At 47.5% G+C, this 13,982-nt stretch overlaps 1 protein-coding gene across 2 annotated transcripts; it reads right to left on the reverse strand.

The window, feature by feature from the left end:
- Nucleotides 1–592: 592 nt before the first annotated feature.
- On the reverse strand, nucleotides 593–9,874 carry LOC308521358 (UL16-binding protein 1-like). 2 transcript variants are annotated; one of them, XM_081094342.1, is made up of 6 exons: nucleotides 9,743–9,874; nucleotides 4,181–4,402; nucleotides 3,329–3,610; nucleotides 2,914–3,040; nucleotides 2,624–2,709; nucleotides 1,114–1,356 (listed from the first exon to the last, which is right to left on the reverse strand). In XM_081094342.1, the coding sequence occupies exons 1-6, from the start codon at nucleotides 9,825–9,827 to the stop codon at nucleotides 1,127–1,129; spliced, it is 1,032 nt and encodes a 343-aa protein (XP_080950468.1). In that variant the 5' UTR covers nucleotides 9,828–9,874; the 3' UTR covers nucleotides 1,114–1,126. The 2 variants fall into 2 exon arrangements, with proteins under 2 accessions (XP_080950469.1, XP_080950468.1); XM_081094343.1 differs by lacking the exon at nucleotides 2,914–3,040 and having other exon boundaries at nucleotides 593–1,356.
- Nucleotides 9,875–13,982: the final 4,108 nt, after the last annotated feature.

A 13,982-nucleotide genomic window follows, 5' to 3' on the forward strand; every position in this document is an offset into this window, starting at 1 on the left:
ATCCCATCTCTCTTTGATAGCAACCTGGTCTGAGACTTCTGTGAATGCGTGTCTATTACATATTCCAGGCCTAAGTCTGTTGCAACTACTCAGCTCTGCTGTTGCACCAAAGCAGCCATACATTCGTTTGGGACACCCAGGATATTCTGAACCCTTCGTCTGTGAAGAAATAAAAAATATTTGAGAAGTAGGGATGTTTCTGCCAAGAAAACTTACTTCTAGCTGGAGGAGGTGAGTCAGGGGGAGAGATCACAGGAAAGTCGCTGTGTTGGGTGGGGGATTTGGAGAAATCATAAGGTTCTCATTGGTGAAGTCCCAGAACATTTGTTTGCATTCAGAGCATCAGGGTAATGTTTGAGACCAATACAAGATGCCTGCTAACTGAAGAGTGACCCTTACATTCTCTGTTTCCACAAGACATTCTAGCAGAATCACTGGGAATATTTACCTCATAACATGGAGGAACAGTGAGATGCTCTGAATTCTCTACTGGGTTATAAAACAAATCTCCATATCTCAAACAATTAAAATGGAACTGCCATATGACCCAACGATTCCACTTCTGGGAATATATCCAAAGAAACCCGAAACACTGATTGGAAAGAATATATTCACTCCTATGTTCATTGCGGCATTATTTACAACAGCCAAGATTTGAAAGAGACCCAGTGCCCATCAATAGATGAGTGGATAAAACAGCTCTGGTACATTTAAACAATGGAATACTACTCGGCTGTAAAAAAGGTAGGAAATCTTACCTTTTGAGACAGTGTATGGACCTGGATACTATTATGCTGAGTGAAATAAGGCAGTCAGAGAAACAAATACCATAAGATCTCACTTATGGTAATCTAAAGAATAAAATAAGCTAAAAGAATAGAAACAGACTCATAGGTACAGAGAACAGACTGACAGCTCTTAGAGGGGAGGGGAGCTGGGTGAAAATAGTCAAGGATTAAGCAAACCCCACAAACTCATAGACAGACCACAATATGGTGATTATCAGAGGTAAAGGGGCCTGGGAGGTAGACGAGGGTGAAGGACATAAATGGTGATGGAAGGAGACTTGACTTGGGGTGGTGAACATACAATACAGTGCACAGATGATGTATTATATAATTGAAACCTATATAATTTTATTAACCTGCCATACCAATAAATTAAAAATAAAGTTTTTTAAATAAAATGAAATGAAATGAATAGCATATCTAATACTTGCAACAATAAAGATTAAAAATAATAAAGATAAATTAATTTTTAAAAAACAGAACAGCAGGTCATCCAGAGGCAGCCAAGCAAAGACAGAGTCGCTGAGATGGTCCACACCACCAGGGCCTCCTTGGTCGCATCGGCAGCCTGCAGAAAAGGGCGAGTGTTGGTCCCATGGCTGAGGAAATCCTGGGTCAGTTCTCCTGGGGTTACAGCACCCCAATCACTCCCCATCTCCAGCCCTGCCCTCACCAGAGTCACGTCTTCCCTGAACCTGCCACCCCTGCCCTGGGACCAGCAGCCTGTACCAAGCTCTGCCCACCCTTTGCACATCATAAAGTCACCCCACCCCTGCCCCAGGGCCAGCAGCCTGTACCAAGCTCTGCCCACCCTTTGCACATCACAGCGTCACCCCAGCCCTGCTACAGATGTTCTGGGTTAATGAGTCAATCTGCTCCCTTCACTCAGGTCTGATTCTCCTGGGGGTGGGAGGGTCTAAAGGACCTGGTGGGAGCTCTGATGGACAGGAGAGCACATTCTAACACCTGGCAGCTTGGGGAGGGATGCAGTCAAACATCCTTCTTTTTCCTTCTCTCCCAGCCTCTTACCTAGTCGCACATGGAGCTCTCAGTATGAAGGCCCCTGCCCCGCCCCATCCATTCGTGGTCAGCCCCACCTATGTCCTGAGTCACCTCTGCCCTGGGCCACTCAGAGGCTCAGGATCTGGAGTGTGGAGGAGGCTGTCTGCCAGGTGACTGCGTCAGGGCTCAGCCAGGAATCCCAGGGGTTCACTGAGAACTGGCCCCTGCTAACCTTACTCTTGCCTCCCTACACCGTCCTTACGGTTTGCCTCTCTCCTTACTGGACCGTTCAAAACCACTTTCTGTGAACTTCAGCTTTTTGAGTTGGGTTTGCAAGGCCTTCCAACACCCTTCCTGGGATTAGGTCTAGCCCCCTGGATATTCCCCTTCCCTGGACATATCACACGGAGCCAGCATACTACTCTCACCCGAATGTGAGCACTGCCCATGTCCTCTGTGCCTGCTGTCTCCACTCCACCCACATTGGGACCCCAAACTACTCCCAAATAGAGAATTTGAGTCAGAACTGAAATCCCTAAACTCCTTCAGCATCTATAGGCCTTAAGCCTTGGTGTGAACCTTTCCTTTTCCCACTGGCATCAACAGTGAGGAGACAGCGGAACTCAGGGCTGAGCTAGTGCAACTTATTGCTGTTCAGTGATAACATGTGTTAGTCTCCTGGTCTAATTTCCAGGAGGAAAAGTTTCAGTGAGGCGGGATCAGGGGTCGGGTTGGGAATTCACCTCCCTCACCCCTGGCCATCTGCCTTTCACTTCCCACTCAATCCTGCCTTCAGCACCTGTTACTATAAGGCCCCAGCAGAGGATACCTACTATGATCAAGCCGGTGAGGATCGAAATGATGGGCATGCTGGTTGTGGCCTTGGACGGAACTGTGGCTGTGGCAATGGTTGATGGAGCTGTAATGGAAACACAGAGTGACATCCTGTGCAGAACCCAAATCTGAGGTGCTGTCCCAGGCAGTCCTGCAATGCAAACAGTTTCTACCCCTCTACATGTGGCAGCCAATGTGACAGACACTGGGGTTGGAACAAAGAGCGGAGATGGGCCCTGTCCCCTTGAAGCTCATACAGCTAATGGGGGAAGCAAAGGTTACAATATACCCAGTCACTCCTGCTGCGACACAAGGTGATTGAGGAAGGTGATTGAGAAGTCTTCTCAGGAGCTGATTTGCGGTGGTTTTGAAGGATCCCAAAAGTAGACCCGTTGAGATGAAGAAGGAAAGTAATGCTACAAAGAGGAAACAGTACAAGGAAAAAGTTCTAAAGCCCAATGATGCCCTTGGGGTCAGCAAGAAATCCACAGTGAGTGGTCTAGGGTCATGCGCAGTGAGGAAGAGGAGGTGACAAGGGAAAGGAGGGATTTCAGAACATACCAATGACTGTTACACTCCAAAAACAACCCCAAACCCCTCGGTTGGATCACTTTTTCAAACCACACACAACACACAGACACACACACACAACGTCAATGTAATTTCAAGAGACCTGTACAATGTCATCCCCTCTGCACAGTTACCTTTTGTGCTCAGAACTTCACCCTGGGCTCCGGAAACTTGTTGAAGCCAGTCTATACAATCTTGAGTAGCGATACTAACAAGGTCACCAGTCATAGCTTTGTCACTGGCCAATGTCTCCTTTAACGGTTGCCCTTCAGGTCGCAACACTGTCCAGCTTTTGTTCTTCACGTTAAAGAGGAGAGATTTATGTCCATCAAAGCCAAACTTCCAGGATGCATTGTTGTGTCCATTGGATTCCTGCTTGCACATCATGGTGCCCTGCAGGGAGAAAGAATCTATCCCTACCACCATGGGAATGAGGTCAGCTTTGGGTCTTGATACATCCTTTGCTACCACCTTGTGTCCAGCCCTCTCTCCCCTCCTATCTCCTAGTCTTGCTCTGTCTTCTGTGTCCTATCCAGGCTGCTGGGCCTCTTGGGTGGAACCAACTTAAAATCTATATATATAAAAGCCTAAGCGACTAGTACGACCAAATGACCAGAACGACGGTCAACCAGTCGCTATGACGTGCACTGACCACCACGGGGCAGATGCTCAATGCATGATATGCCCCTTGGTGGTCAGTGCGCCCCCCACAGCCAACCTCCCATGGCCAGCAAACCTCCTGCAGTCCCTCCCCCTGTCCCTCTTCCCATCTGACAGGCCCCGGCCAGCAACTGGAAGGCTCCAGCCAGCCCAGCCCTGATCAGGACTGGGTGAAATGGCCCCGATAGTCCCTAATCACCAGCCAAGCCAAGAGACCCCACCCATGCACAAATTTTGTGTACTGGGCCTCTAGTATTTACATAAATGCAATTGTTCCCTAACCCTACAACAGTGTTCTACTCCTACCATGGGCCTTGCAAACTTACCAATGATTTTAATAATTTCTGGTTTAATGCCAAGCAGGCTCTTTTTGAGCTCTTCCATCAGGCCTTTTAGAGTTTTAGTCTGCTTCTCCCAGACCTCTGTGGCATTCTTTTGGCTATTACAGTTATAATCAAGAAATTCATTTCCATTGATCTGGCCTTGAATCTTACACCATGGTTGTCCATCAGGAGTAATGGTGAATTTATAGTGAAGAGAGATAGCACCTGTGAGGGAAAAATGCAAGTGAAGGTTTGGGTTGGAAGAAAAGTGCCCACAAGTGCCTCTCCCCCATCTCTTGACAGCAAGTGCATCCCTCTGATGGGCTGGGCTGGGCTGGAAGAGCAAGAACTGACTCTGCCAGGCCCCTCTAATCACCAGGTGAAGGCTAGTGACCCTCCCTTGCTTGAGGAGGCCCTGGAGGCCACTGCCTGGCAGGAGATCACACAATCCCCAGTATGTCCCCTCTATCCTCCAGGCCAATAACCAGCATCAGTGAGTCTATAACAAGTCCAGGGATGTACCAGGTTTCATAGGGGAGAAAAAGGTCTTGATGCTAGAGGATTGTGGGGAGATGTTTGAGTGTGCAGGGGGCTGCTCCTGAGGAAACTGGATGATAGTGGGGACAGAGTGAGATGGGAACCCAATGTTGAAGAGGGGGAGTTGACAACTATAGGCCACAGGATTTAGCAGAGCCCTGGGAGAGGGTGCTTACCTGCTACTAGGATAGGTATTAGGAGTTTGAGGAAATGGATGGCTACACTGTATGAAAGAGAATATCAGGAGCCTCCAACACAGATAGTACAGGGAGGGATTAAAAGACTCAGGGAAATGCATAGACTCAGAATGGTCATAGTATGAAAAGTCAGAACAACCAGAAAATGTCCATCAACTCTGCTCAAGGGAAGGCATGAAGGATTCTTTATCGAACTTATTATGAATGCTTGATGATGCTGGGGTTCAAATGTGTCACTTTGGCATATTGATAATTTTGAATTAAAGTTATTTAAGAAACAGCTGGTACAAGAAGGATACTCTGATTGTCCTTTGTCCCACTGAAAGCAGGCAATAAATCTCCTATGTGAAATGTACTTTCCCTATACCAGGAGGTAGAGAGACATTCTTAGCACCAGAGATAGGGAATTTAGGGCCAAGAAGGCTGTATAACATAACCTTCTTGCTTCATTGCTAATTCACTACTCCGAGCCAAAATGCCTTTGTTAATCCTTCACAAATTTATGATTTCTTTGTTTAAAAGCATAAAATCTGCTTACTGTGGTTACTTCAGAGAGTTCCCTATTTCTATGATCTCCTGTACATACCATACTAAAATTTGATTTTTACATGTTAATATGTCTGACGTTAATTTAAGTGTTAGACCAGCCAGAAGAACCTAGATGGGTGGAGGAAAAATTCTTCCTCCCCGACAGTAAGAAGGGCAACACCATTGTCAGGAGTGTCAGTGCTGGCTGTCTCTGATGCCAAGAATTACCAAGTGGAGGTAGTATTTCAGAAATGGGCTCCCAGTAGTAATGGAGATGAAATCCTGATAGAATAAAACAGTGTCTTATCCTGGACAAAATGATGGGATTAGATATAGGAGCTCAACTGTCACAAGCAAGCAGAGTGCCATTACTAAAACCATCAGGAAGGTTCCTTTGGCTCATGGAACACAGTGATCCTAGAGACAAAATACATAAACAGCCAACTCAGAGAGTGCTGGACGTAAGTAATAAAATCAGAGACAAAACACAAGGGTAAATACTTGGGAGGCTAAAAGCAGCCTCCCTAGAAAGAGGCTGGGTCTTTTGCCAGTTTTGAGAACTGAGCAAATTCTGAGACCCGTAACCCATTACTAGAAGGAGAGGCCTGGTTCCCATGAGGAGGGACCCTTCAAGCTGACAGCAAGTGCCAAATGGTCAGTGACTTGGCTAAGTGTACACTGGGAAACAGAAGCTACCTACATACCTACATTCATATTGGAGCTAGTGTGTGAGACATCATTCCCAGAGATGAGAGGTATCATCATGGGCCCTGTTACTAAAGTGGTGCATGGTGTGGGGGCGCCGGTAATGAACAGACACCTGCCCCAGGTCCTGCTCACAGTGCTATCATTTAATCCAGCCACCCACACACTGGTCATTTCGCATTCCCCAGGTTTGTAACAAGAATAGGGGATTATTGTAGTTAGTGAATTTCTTGTAGGTTGAGTGCCACACAGTAGGGGAATTCAAGTGCAACCTTCTGAAACTGTTATTTCTTTTTTCCTAATAGATTGTTAAAGGAGTATTTTATCCTGGGAAAAATGATAGAGAAGAGTACCAATCTTAAAACCTCTCTAAGATTGCAGGGGTATGATCATTTTTTCCTCCTTTTTAGTTACCATCCTGGCCCAAAAAACTTTCAATAAATGAGTATCCAGTAAGTATTTCCGGCTTTGCAGATGATATATCTCAGCTGCAACTACTCAGCACTGCTGTTGTAACATGAAAGAAGACATAGACAATATATGAATGTGAATGGACCTTGTTCTTGAGGCATAAGACCCAGCAGACCAATGATACCAGAAATATCTGTAGTAGCACAAGGTGCTATAGGGCCTTCATGGCATTTCTACTGGAGAATCACAACTCAGATCCCTAGTGTTCAGAAGCAAGGCCATGTCACTTGCAGCAGGGAAATCCACATCACTTAAAGCAGTGGTTCTCAAACTTCTGGCCCTTTAAATGCAGTTCCTCATGTTGTGACCCAACCATAAAATTATTTTTGTTGCTACTTCATAACTGTAATGTTGCTCCTGTTATGAATCGTAATGTAAATATCTGATATGCAGGATGGTCTTAGGCGATCCCTGTGAAAGGGTCGTTCGACCACCAAAGGGGTTGAGACCCACAGGTTGAGAACCGCTGACTTAAAGTATTTCAGGCTTTGCAGATGATAGAGCACTTAAAGAGGCTGTGGTAAAGCACCAGGGGCTGGTAGAGATGAGGCCTCTGGCTATGGACTATTAGAGTTTCCCATCGTGAGTGTCACTAAGTCAAATAAACGTAGTGGACACAAGACAGAAATGATTCTTCAGGCACTGAGATGAGCAGGGTCACAGGGAATGAATGAGATGCTGATCTTGATACCAGAAATGTTGCACCAGCAGAGCCCTAAGCTCACACCTATAGCTCCATCCGTGTCTCTCACAGTCTCCTGGGATCAAGGAATCCAGTCTACAGAAAGGAGGGGAGAAAGGGCCCCCAGCTGTGGGACCCACATCCTCTCACATTCACTCCACCCAGAAGCCACAGGCAAAATAGGGCATGTTTCTGGCTCTTCAACACACCCTGCAGGAACCCTAGGAGATGATTTTCTAACAGACATGACATCCATATGTGGGACACCCTAAATGTGGGGCCAGGAAACTATGACAGCATCCAAATCTGGTTCCCCACTCACTTGCATGTTGTGCTTTCCCTCTGCAAACATGAAGGTGCCTATTGTATACAGAGACAGGTAGTGTGACATTCATTTTCGCTCTTTGTAAACAAAGTTTGCAGGAAGGCAGATCCAAGATGGTGGCAAAGTAGGTGGAAGTTACACTCACCTCCTCCCAGGACCAAACTAGAAGTACAGCAAAAATATAGAACAATTAACCTGAATAACCAACAGAAGCCTAGCTGATCGGTAGCCTTATATCAAGGATTTTCAGAAGAAGTCACATTGAAACTGGCAGGGATGGGGGAGATGTAAAAAGGGCTGAGTACTTGAAATGTAAAGGTGTGACACTTTGTAAAGTATGAGTTGCCTAACCACTAAGCCATACACCTAGAACTAATACTAAATAATACTGAATGTAAATGGTAACTGAATAAAAAACAAACAACAAAAGTTACAATGAATGGCAGTATAACTCAAAACATATGGAAGATTAAAAAAAAAAAAAGAGCCCGGCTGGTGTGGCTCAGTGGTTGAGCCTCTACCTATGAATGGGGAGGTCACGGTTCCGTTCCTGGGTTGTGGGCTTGATCCCCAGGGAGGGGCGTGCAGGAGGCAGCCAATCAATGACTCTCTCATCATTGATGTATCTCTCTCTCTTTTTTCCTCTCTGAAATCAATAACACACACACACACACACACACACACACACACACACACACACACACATATAAAATTAAAATTCTTTTAAAAAGGACATGAAAAGGTTTGCAGACACCTGTCCCCGTGTATGACCTTTATATGTTGCCAACTCCCCAGTAGCTAGAAAATATGGGTTTGGGACCATAGGTAGAGGGAGGGTGCCCTTTTTTACCACCATTCTCAGGGGTCTACTTTGCAAAAAGTATAGAAAAACAAAAAAGCAAAACTGGAACTGTGTTCTTTTGCAGTTCTGAAGGCTAGAATTAGACATCACGGTGTCAGGAGAGCCATCTCTCTCTCCTAGCTTTCGATGCTCCCTGCCCCCCTCCCCTCTCCCCCCTCCGCGTTCTGTGGGCCAAGTGCAGAGGCTTCTGCTGGGGGTGTCCTCGGGTGAGGGGGTCAGGTGACACTGGTGGAGGGAGGGCCACTTCAGAATGGGAAGCTGTTGCAGGCACTGGTTCTTAGGACGCCAGCAAACTGAGTTTAAAACAATGTGAGCTGAGGTGAGGAGCAGCGGGGACTCATTAGGGAAGTGAGTGTGTGTGTGTGTGTGTGTGTGTGTGTCGGACTTCAGGTTGAAGCCGTGGGTGACTGCTAGAGGAGCTTAGAAGTTCAAGAGCAGTTTTCCCAGGGAAAGCCATGCGAGCAGAAGAGGGGCCCGCAGCTGTCCTTGGGTTACTAACGTGAGAGATGCCCCCTGTCCTGTCCCCGCCCCACATCCCACAGGCCAGGGCCTCGGGCTCCCACTTCCCGAGAAGCCTCCAGTGCTGCAAGGTGGGGGGGGGGGGGGAGGGGAGAGGAGGGGAGGGGGGAGGGGAGGGGGCGGAGGCGCGCTAGCGAGGGGAGGGGGGAGGGGAGGGGGAGGGTAGGGTAGACGCGCTAGCGAGGGGAGGGGAGGAGGCGGGGAAGGGAGGGGGAAGGGAGAGGGGAGGGGAGGGGGAGGGGAGGGGAGGGGGAGAGGGGGAGGGGAGGAGGAGGGGGAGGGGAGGGGAGGGGAGAGTTAGGGTTAGAGGCGCGCTAGCGATGGGAGGAGGGAGGGGAGGGGAGGAGGGAGGGGGGGAGGGGAGGGGGAGGGGGAGGGGGCGCGCTAGCGAGGCCCGCGGGTCGGGGAGGAGGCCTTTACCAAGGAGCCAGCTACCAACCCCCAACCCCACCCCCCACCCCCCACCCCCCGCCCCGCTCGTTTCAGGCCCTCTTCTCGCCTGGAAGGGGACTGACGACCCGCTGTGCAGACCGGGCAGCCGCGGGGACGATTGAGGAGGGGCCGGCTGTGTCACGGCGCCACCCGGCCACAGGGTTCCCGAACCCCTCAAGGGCATCCCCTCTGGTTCCCCCACTCCGGTTCGCAGGTTAATGCTTGTCCCTTTCCCAAACGCAGATTTCATCCCCGGACTCCCCGGACTCCCCGGACCCCCCGAACTCCCCGAACTCCCCGAACTCACCGAGAGGCGCAGCCCAGGCGGAGTGCTGTGGCAGAATCCAGAGCAAGAAGACGGGGCTCAACGTGGTCCCCACAGTCCCCACCATCGCGGCCAGAAGCGCGGAGGCGATCCCACGGGTAGTGCAGTCCAGCCCGGTCCGAGCGCGAACTGAAGACCGAATGGGGACGTTCTCATTTGGGTGGCTCCGCCCACCTATTACGCAGGGCCGTAATTTTCGTAATATTTCGCCCCGCCCCAACCAGGTCCTCCTCACATTAACTTTTGCTCTTTACAGTGAAAAACCCCCAATTCCAGAATCACTACTCTTGCGCTCAAAAGGCACAAACTTCCAGATAGAAACTAAACAAGTCATGGGATGCGATGCAGAGCAGGGTGACCGACCGTAATTAATAACACTCTCTGCACATTGAAGGCTTTTAGAAGAGTAGATCTAACACTTCTCATCACTAGAAAAAAATTGTAACTTTGTGTAGTGGTAGATGTTAACTAGACTAACTGTGGTGATATTTTCACAATATATACAAATATCACATTATTATGTTGTACATCTGAAACTAATATAATGTTATATGTTAGTTATGTCTCAATAAAAATAGAAAAACAGCTCTCACCGGTTTGGCTCAGTGGATAGAGCGTCGGCCTGTGGACTGAAGGGTCCCAGGTTCGATTCCGGTCAAGGGCATGTACCTTGGTTGCGGGCACAACCCCAGTAGGGGGTGTGCAGGAGGCAGCTGATTGATGTTTCTAATTCTCTATCCCTCTCCCTTCCTCTCTGTAAAAAATCAATAATATATATATATATATATATATATATATATAATTTTTTTAAATATATTTTATTGATATTTTTACAGAGAGGAAGGGAGAGAGAGAGAGAGTTAGAAACATCGATGAGAGAGAAACATCGATCAGCTGCCTCCTGCACATCTCCTACTGGGGATAAGCCTGCAACCAAGGTACATGCCCTTGACCGGAATCGAACCTGGGACCTTTCAGTCCGCAGGCCGACGCTCTATCCACTGAGCCAAACCGGTTTCGGCAATATGTTTTTTTAAAAAATAGAAAAACAAAACTGGAATTGTGTTCTCTCGCCGTCCTGAAGGCTAGAACTAGAGAGCAAGGTGTCGGCAGCGCCATCTCTCTCCTGGCTTTTGGTTGTCCCTGGCAGAGCTTGGCTGACAGCTGCTAAGGCCAATGTCTGCCTGTGTTGTCACAGGGCCTTCTTCTGCTCTGTGTCTGCGTTTTCCCTGTCTGCCACTGTGTCTGTTCCTACAAGGACAGCAGCCATATTGAATTATCATTCACTTAGTGCAACTACTGTGGAAAACAGTGTGGCGTTTCCTCAAAAAATTAAAAATGGAGCTGCCATTTGACCCAGTGATCCCACTTCTAGGAATATATCCTAAGAAGCCTGAAACACCAATTAGAAATAATATATGCACCCCTATGTTCATAGCAGCCCAATTTACAACAGCTAAAGTCTGGAAACAGCCCAAGTGCTCATTGGTAGTTGAATGGATTAAAAAACTGTGGTACATGTACACAATGGAATACTATGGAGCTCTAAAAAAGAAGAATCTCTCACCGTTTGAGACAGCATGGAGGGACCTGGAGAGTATTATGCTAAACGAAATAAGTCAGTCCAAGAAAGACAAGTATCATATGATCTCACTCATATGTGGAATTTAATGAACAAAACAAACTGATGAACAAAATATATCCAGAGACATTGAACATGCAACAGAGTGACATATTTCAGAGGAGGGAGGCAGGAAGAGATTAACCAAAGAACTTATATGCATATATGCATAGCCCATGGGCAGATAATAGTACAGGGAAGGTCTGGAGAGGGGGTGCAGGTGGGGTGGAGGTGGTCAATGGGGGGGTACATCTGTAATACTTTCAACAATGAAGATAAATTAAGAAAAAATTAAGTCCATGAAGATAGTGAAAAAAAAAAAAGAATTAGCATTCACCCTTATGATCTTATTTTAACTTGATTACATCTACAAAGATCTTGTTTCTAGATACGGTGACATTCACAAGTATCAGGAGTTAGGACTTTCACATTTTTTTGGGGGGGGGACACAAGTCAACCCATAATAGAAGGCATGTAACTGTCATTTTCCACCTCTCAAAAGAATAATTTCTTCTTTTTATTTTTCCTTTCTGAAAATCACTTTTCCTGAGATATAAAACATTGCTAGTATATTAGTTTCTTGTGTATAAGATTTCATATTTATTAACTAAGACAACCTGTACATTACATCCCCTGACATTTATTTTATATTTCAAAGTTTGTACCTTTTGTCCACAAGAAGAAATGATTATTTTATTAAAATTTATTTTTCAATGGGAGTGACAGGCAATATTATATTAGTTTCAGGTGTATAACGTAGTGATTAGACATTAGTATATAGTAAGAAGTGATCCATTTCTTTCCTGTGAGTGGTAAAGATGATTCAACTGTTTACTTTGTTTGGAGCACTTTCTCAAACTTCTTGTACTTTTCTCTGAATCAAGGGAAATGGACCAGTAGTCATGGTCTCAGGAACCGCCACCGGAGCAAGGCAAGCATGGATTCCATGTCCGTCAGTGTGAAGATAATGCAAAGGCAGTGCCAGCACAGGCCCTCATTTAATTCTCTATGCAGAACACCTGGTCGGCCAAAGGATGTCTGAGACCTGGGCAAGGTGGCTGCTGGCAGAGATGGTGTGGACTACGTGTCTATTAAAGATGCGATGGTCACACTCTCAGGAGACCATCCCATCCTTGGCCGCACAATGGTGGTCCATTAAAAATGAGGTGACTTGGGCAAAGGTGGAAATGGTGAGAGTAAAAAGGAGGGGAGGGGGGATGCTGGACGTGGTTTGTCTTGTGGTGTGATTGGGCTCCCTCAGTAAACCTTCCCTAGGAGGTCTGAGCCCTAGTAACTCCCCTGTTATCTTGTTAGTTGTAGAAATTTAACTTGATAAACAGTACACACTGTAACCTTTAATAAAGTGATCCCTTGATAAGCCTAGTACCCCTCTGACACCAAACATACTTATTACAATATTATTGACTATGGTCCCTGTGCTCGACTTTACATGCCTGTGCCTATTTTTATAACTGGCAGTTTGTGCTTCTCAATCCCTCTTACCCTTAGCCCACCCTCCAACCCTGCTCACTGGCGACCATCAGTGCGTCCTCTGTATCTGTGAGTTTGTTTTGTGGATTTACTTTGTGTTGGTAGTTTCCACATGCAAGTGAAGAGATATGCTGTTTGTCTTTCTGTCTGCCTTATTTCATTTAGCAAAACACTCCCCAGGCCCATGCGTGTTGTGGCAAATGGCAAGATAAGAAGGAATGATTCTGAAAGTGGGAATGGAGGTGGGAAAAGATAGGAAGGCCAGGACACAGGGTGAAGGGCTGAAAGGAAGGAAGGCCTAGTTTGAGAAGTTACAGGAAGTATGGCCCAGATGTAAACCACCACCCCCCCCACCCCCGCCCTTATACACACATACACACACACCCCTCTGCTGGCTCAAAACAGAAAACCTGCGAAGAATCGCCTCCCGGTCCTGCTTAAGCTGCCAGATTCCTCGGGACAGAGCGCAGAACTTGGCAACCCCTGGGCAGAGCAAGGAACTTGGCAACCTGCAGAGGGGTGGTGGCAGTGGCAGGGAGAGGGGAGGGAGGAGATGGGGAGGAGGAGATGGGTGGCTGTGTGCTTTAAGACAAGCCCAGGGACTTGGACCCCAAGGGGGTTTGAGAGCTTTCCTGCCGGCTGGTGGCGCCTCCGCCCCCTCCTAAGTCCTCTCTGCGGCTCCTTTCTGCCTTGGCAGCGTGCTGGGCTGGCTGTCATCTTCAAGGCAAAAAGAAGAGGAACCAGAAAGGAGGGGCGGGAGGCTGTTGGCTGCATAAGTAATCCTAACAGCCCAGCCAGGGTACCGATTGGTTGAGCATCGATCTATGAACAAGGAGGTCATGGTTTGATTCCCAGACAGGGCACATGCCCCGGTTTCGGGCTCAGTCCCCAGTGGGATGTGCAGGAGGCAGCCAATCAGTGATTCTCTCTCATCATTGATGTTTCTATATCTCTCTCCCTCTCCCTTCCTCTCTGAAATCAAAAGTAATCCTGGCAAATGGGCGGGGGAGGGGATGGAGGGAGGGCTCAGCAGGAAATTATGTTGAAGGACTATGTTTCCGGCCCAGTCCACAGAGCGCTTCTCAGGACCTGGGAGCTCGGGAAACCCTG

The sequence above is a fragment of the Myotis nattereri genome (genome assembly GCF_964212035.1).
Source record: "Myotis nattereri genome assembly, chromosome: 6".
Lineage (NCBI taxonomy): Eukaryota > Metazoa > Chordata > Mammalia > Chiroptera > Vespertilionidae > Myotis > Myotis nattereri.

Coding starts and splice junctions, on each gene's coding strand:
- LOC308521358 (XM_081094342.1), bottom strand. CDS start 9,827: ATGGTGGGGACTGTGGGGACCACGTTGAGCCCCGTCTTCTTGCTCTGG. Junction 3,611..4,180: donor AGAAATTATTAAAATCATTG/GTAAGTTTGCAA, acceptor CCATGGTGGTAG/GGATAGATTCTTTCTCCCTG. Junction 3,041..3,328: donor TGAAGTTCTGAGCACAAAAG/GTAACTGTGCAG, acceptor TCCTCTTTGTAG/CATTACTTTCCTTCTTCATC.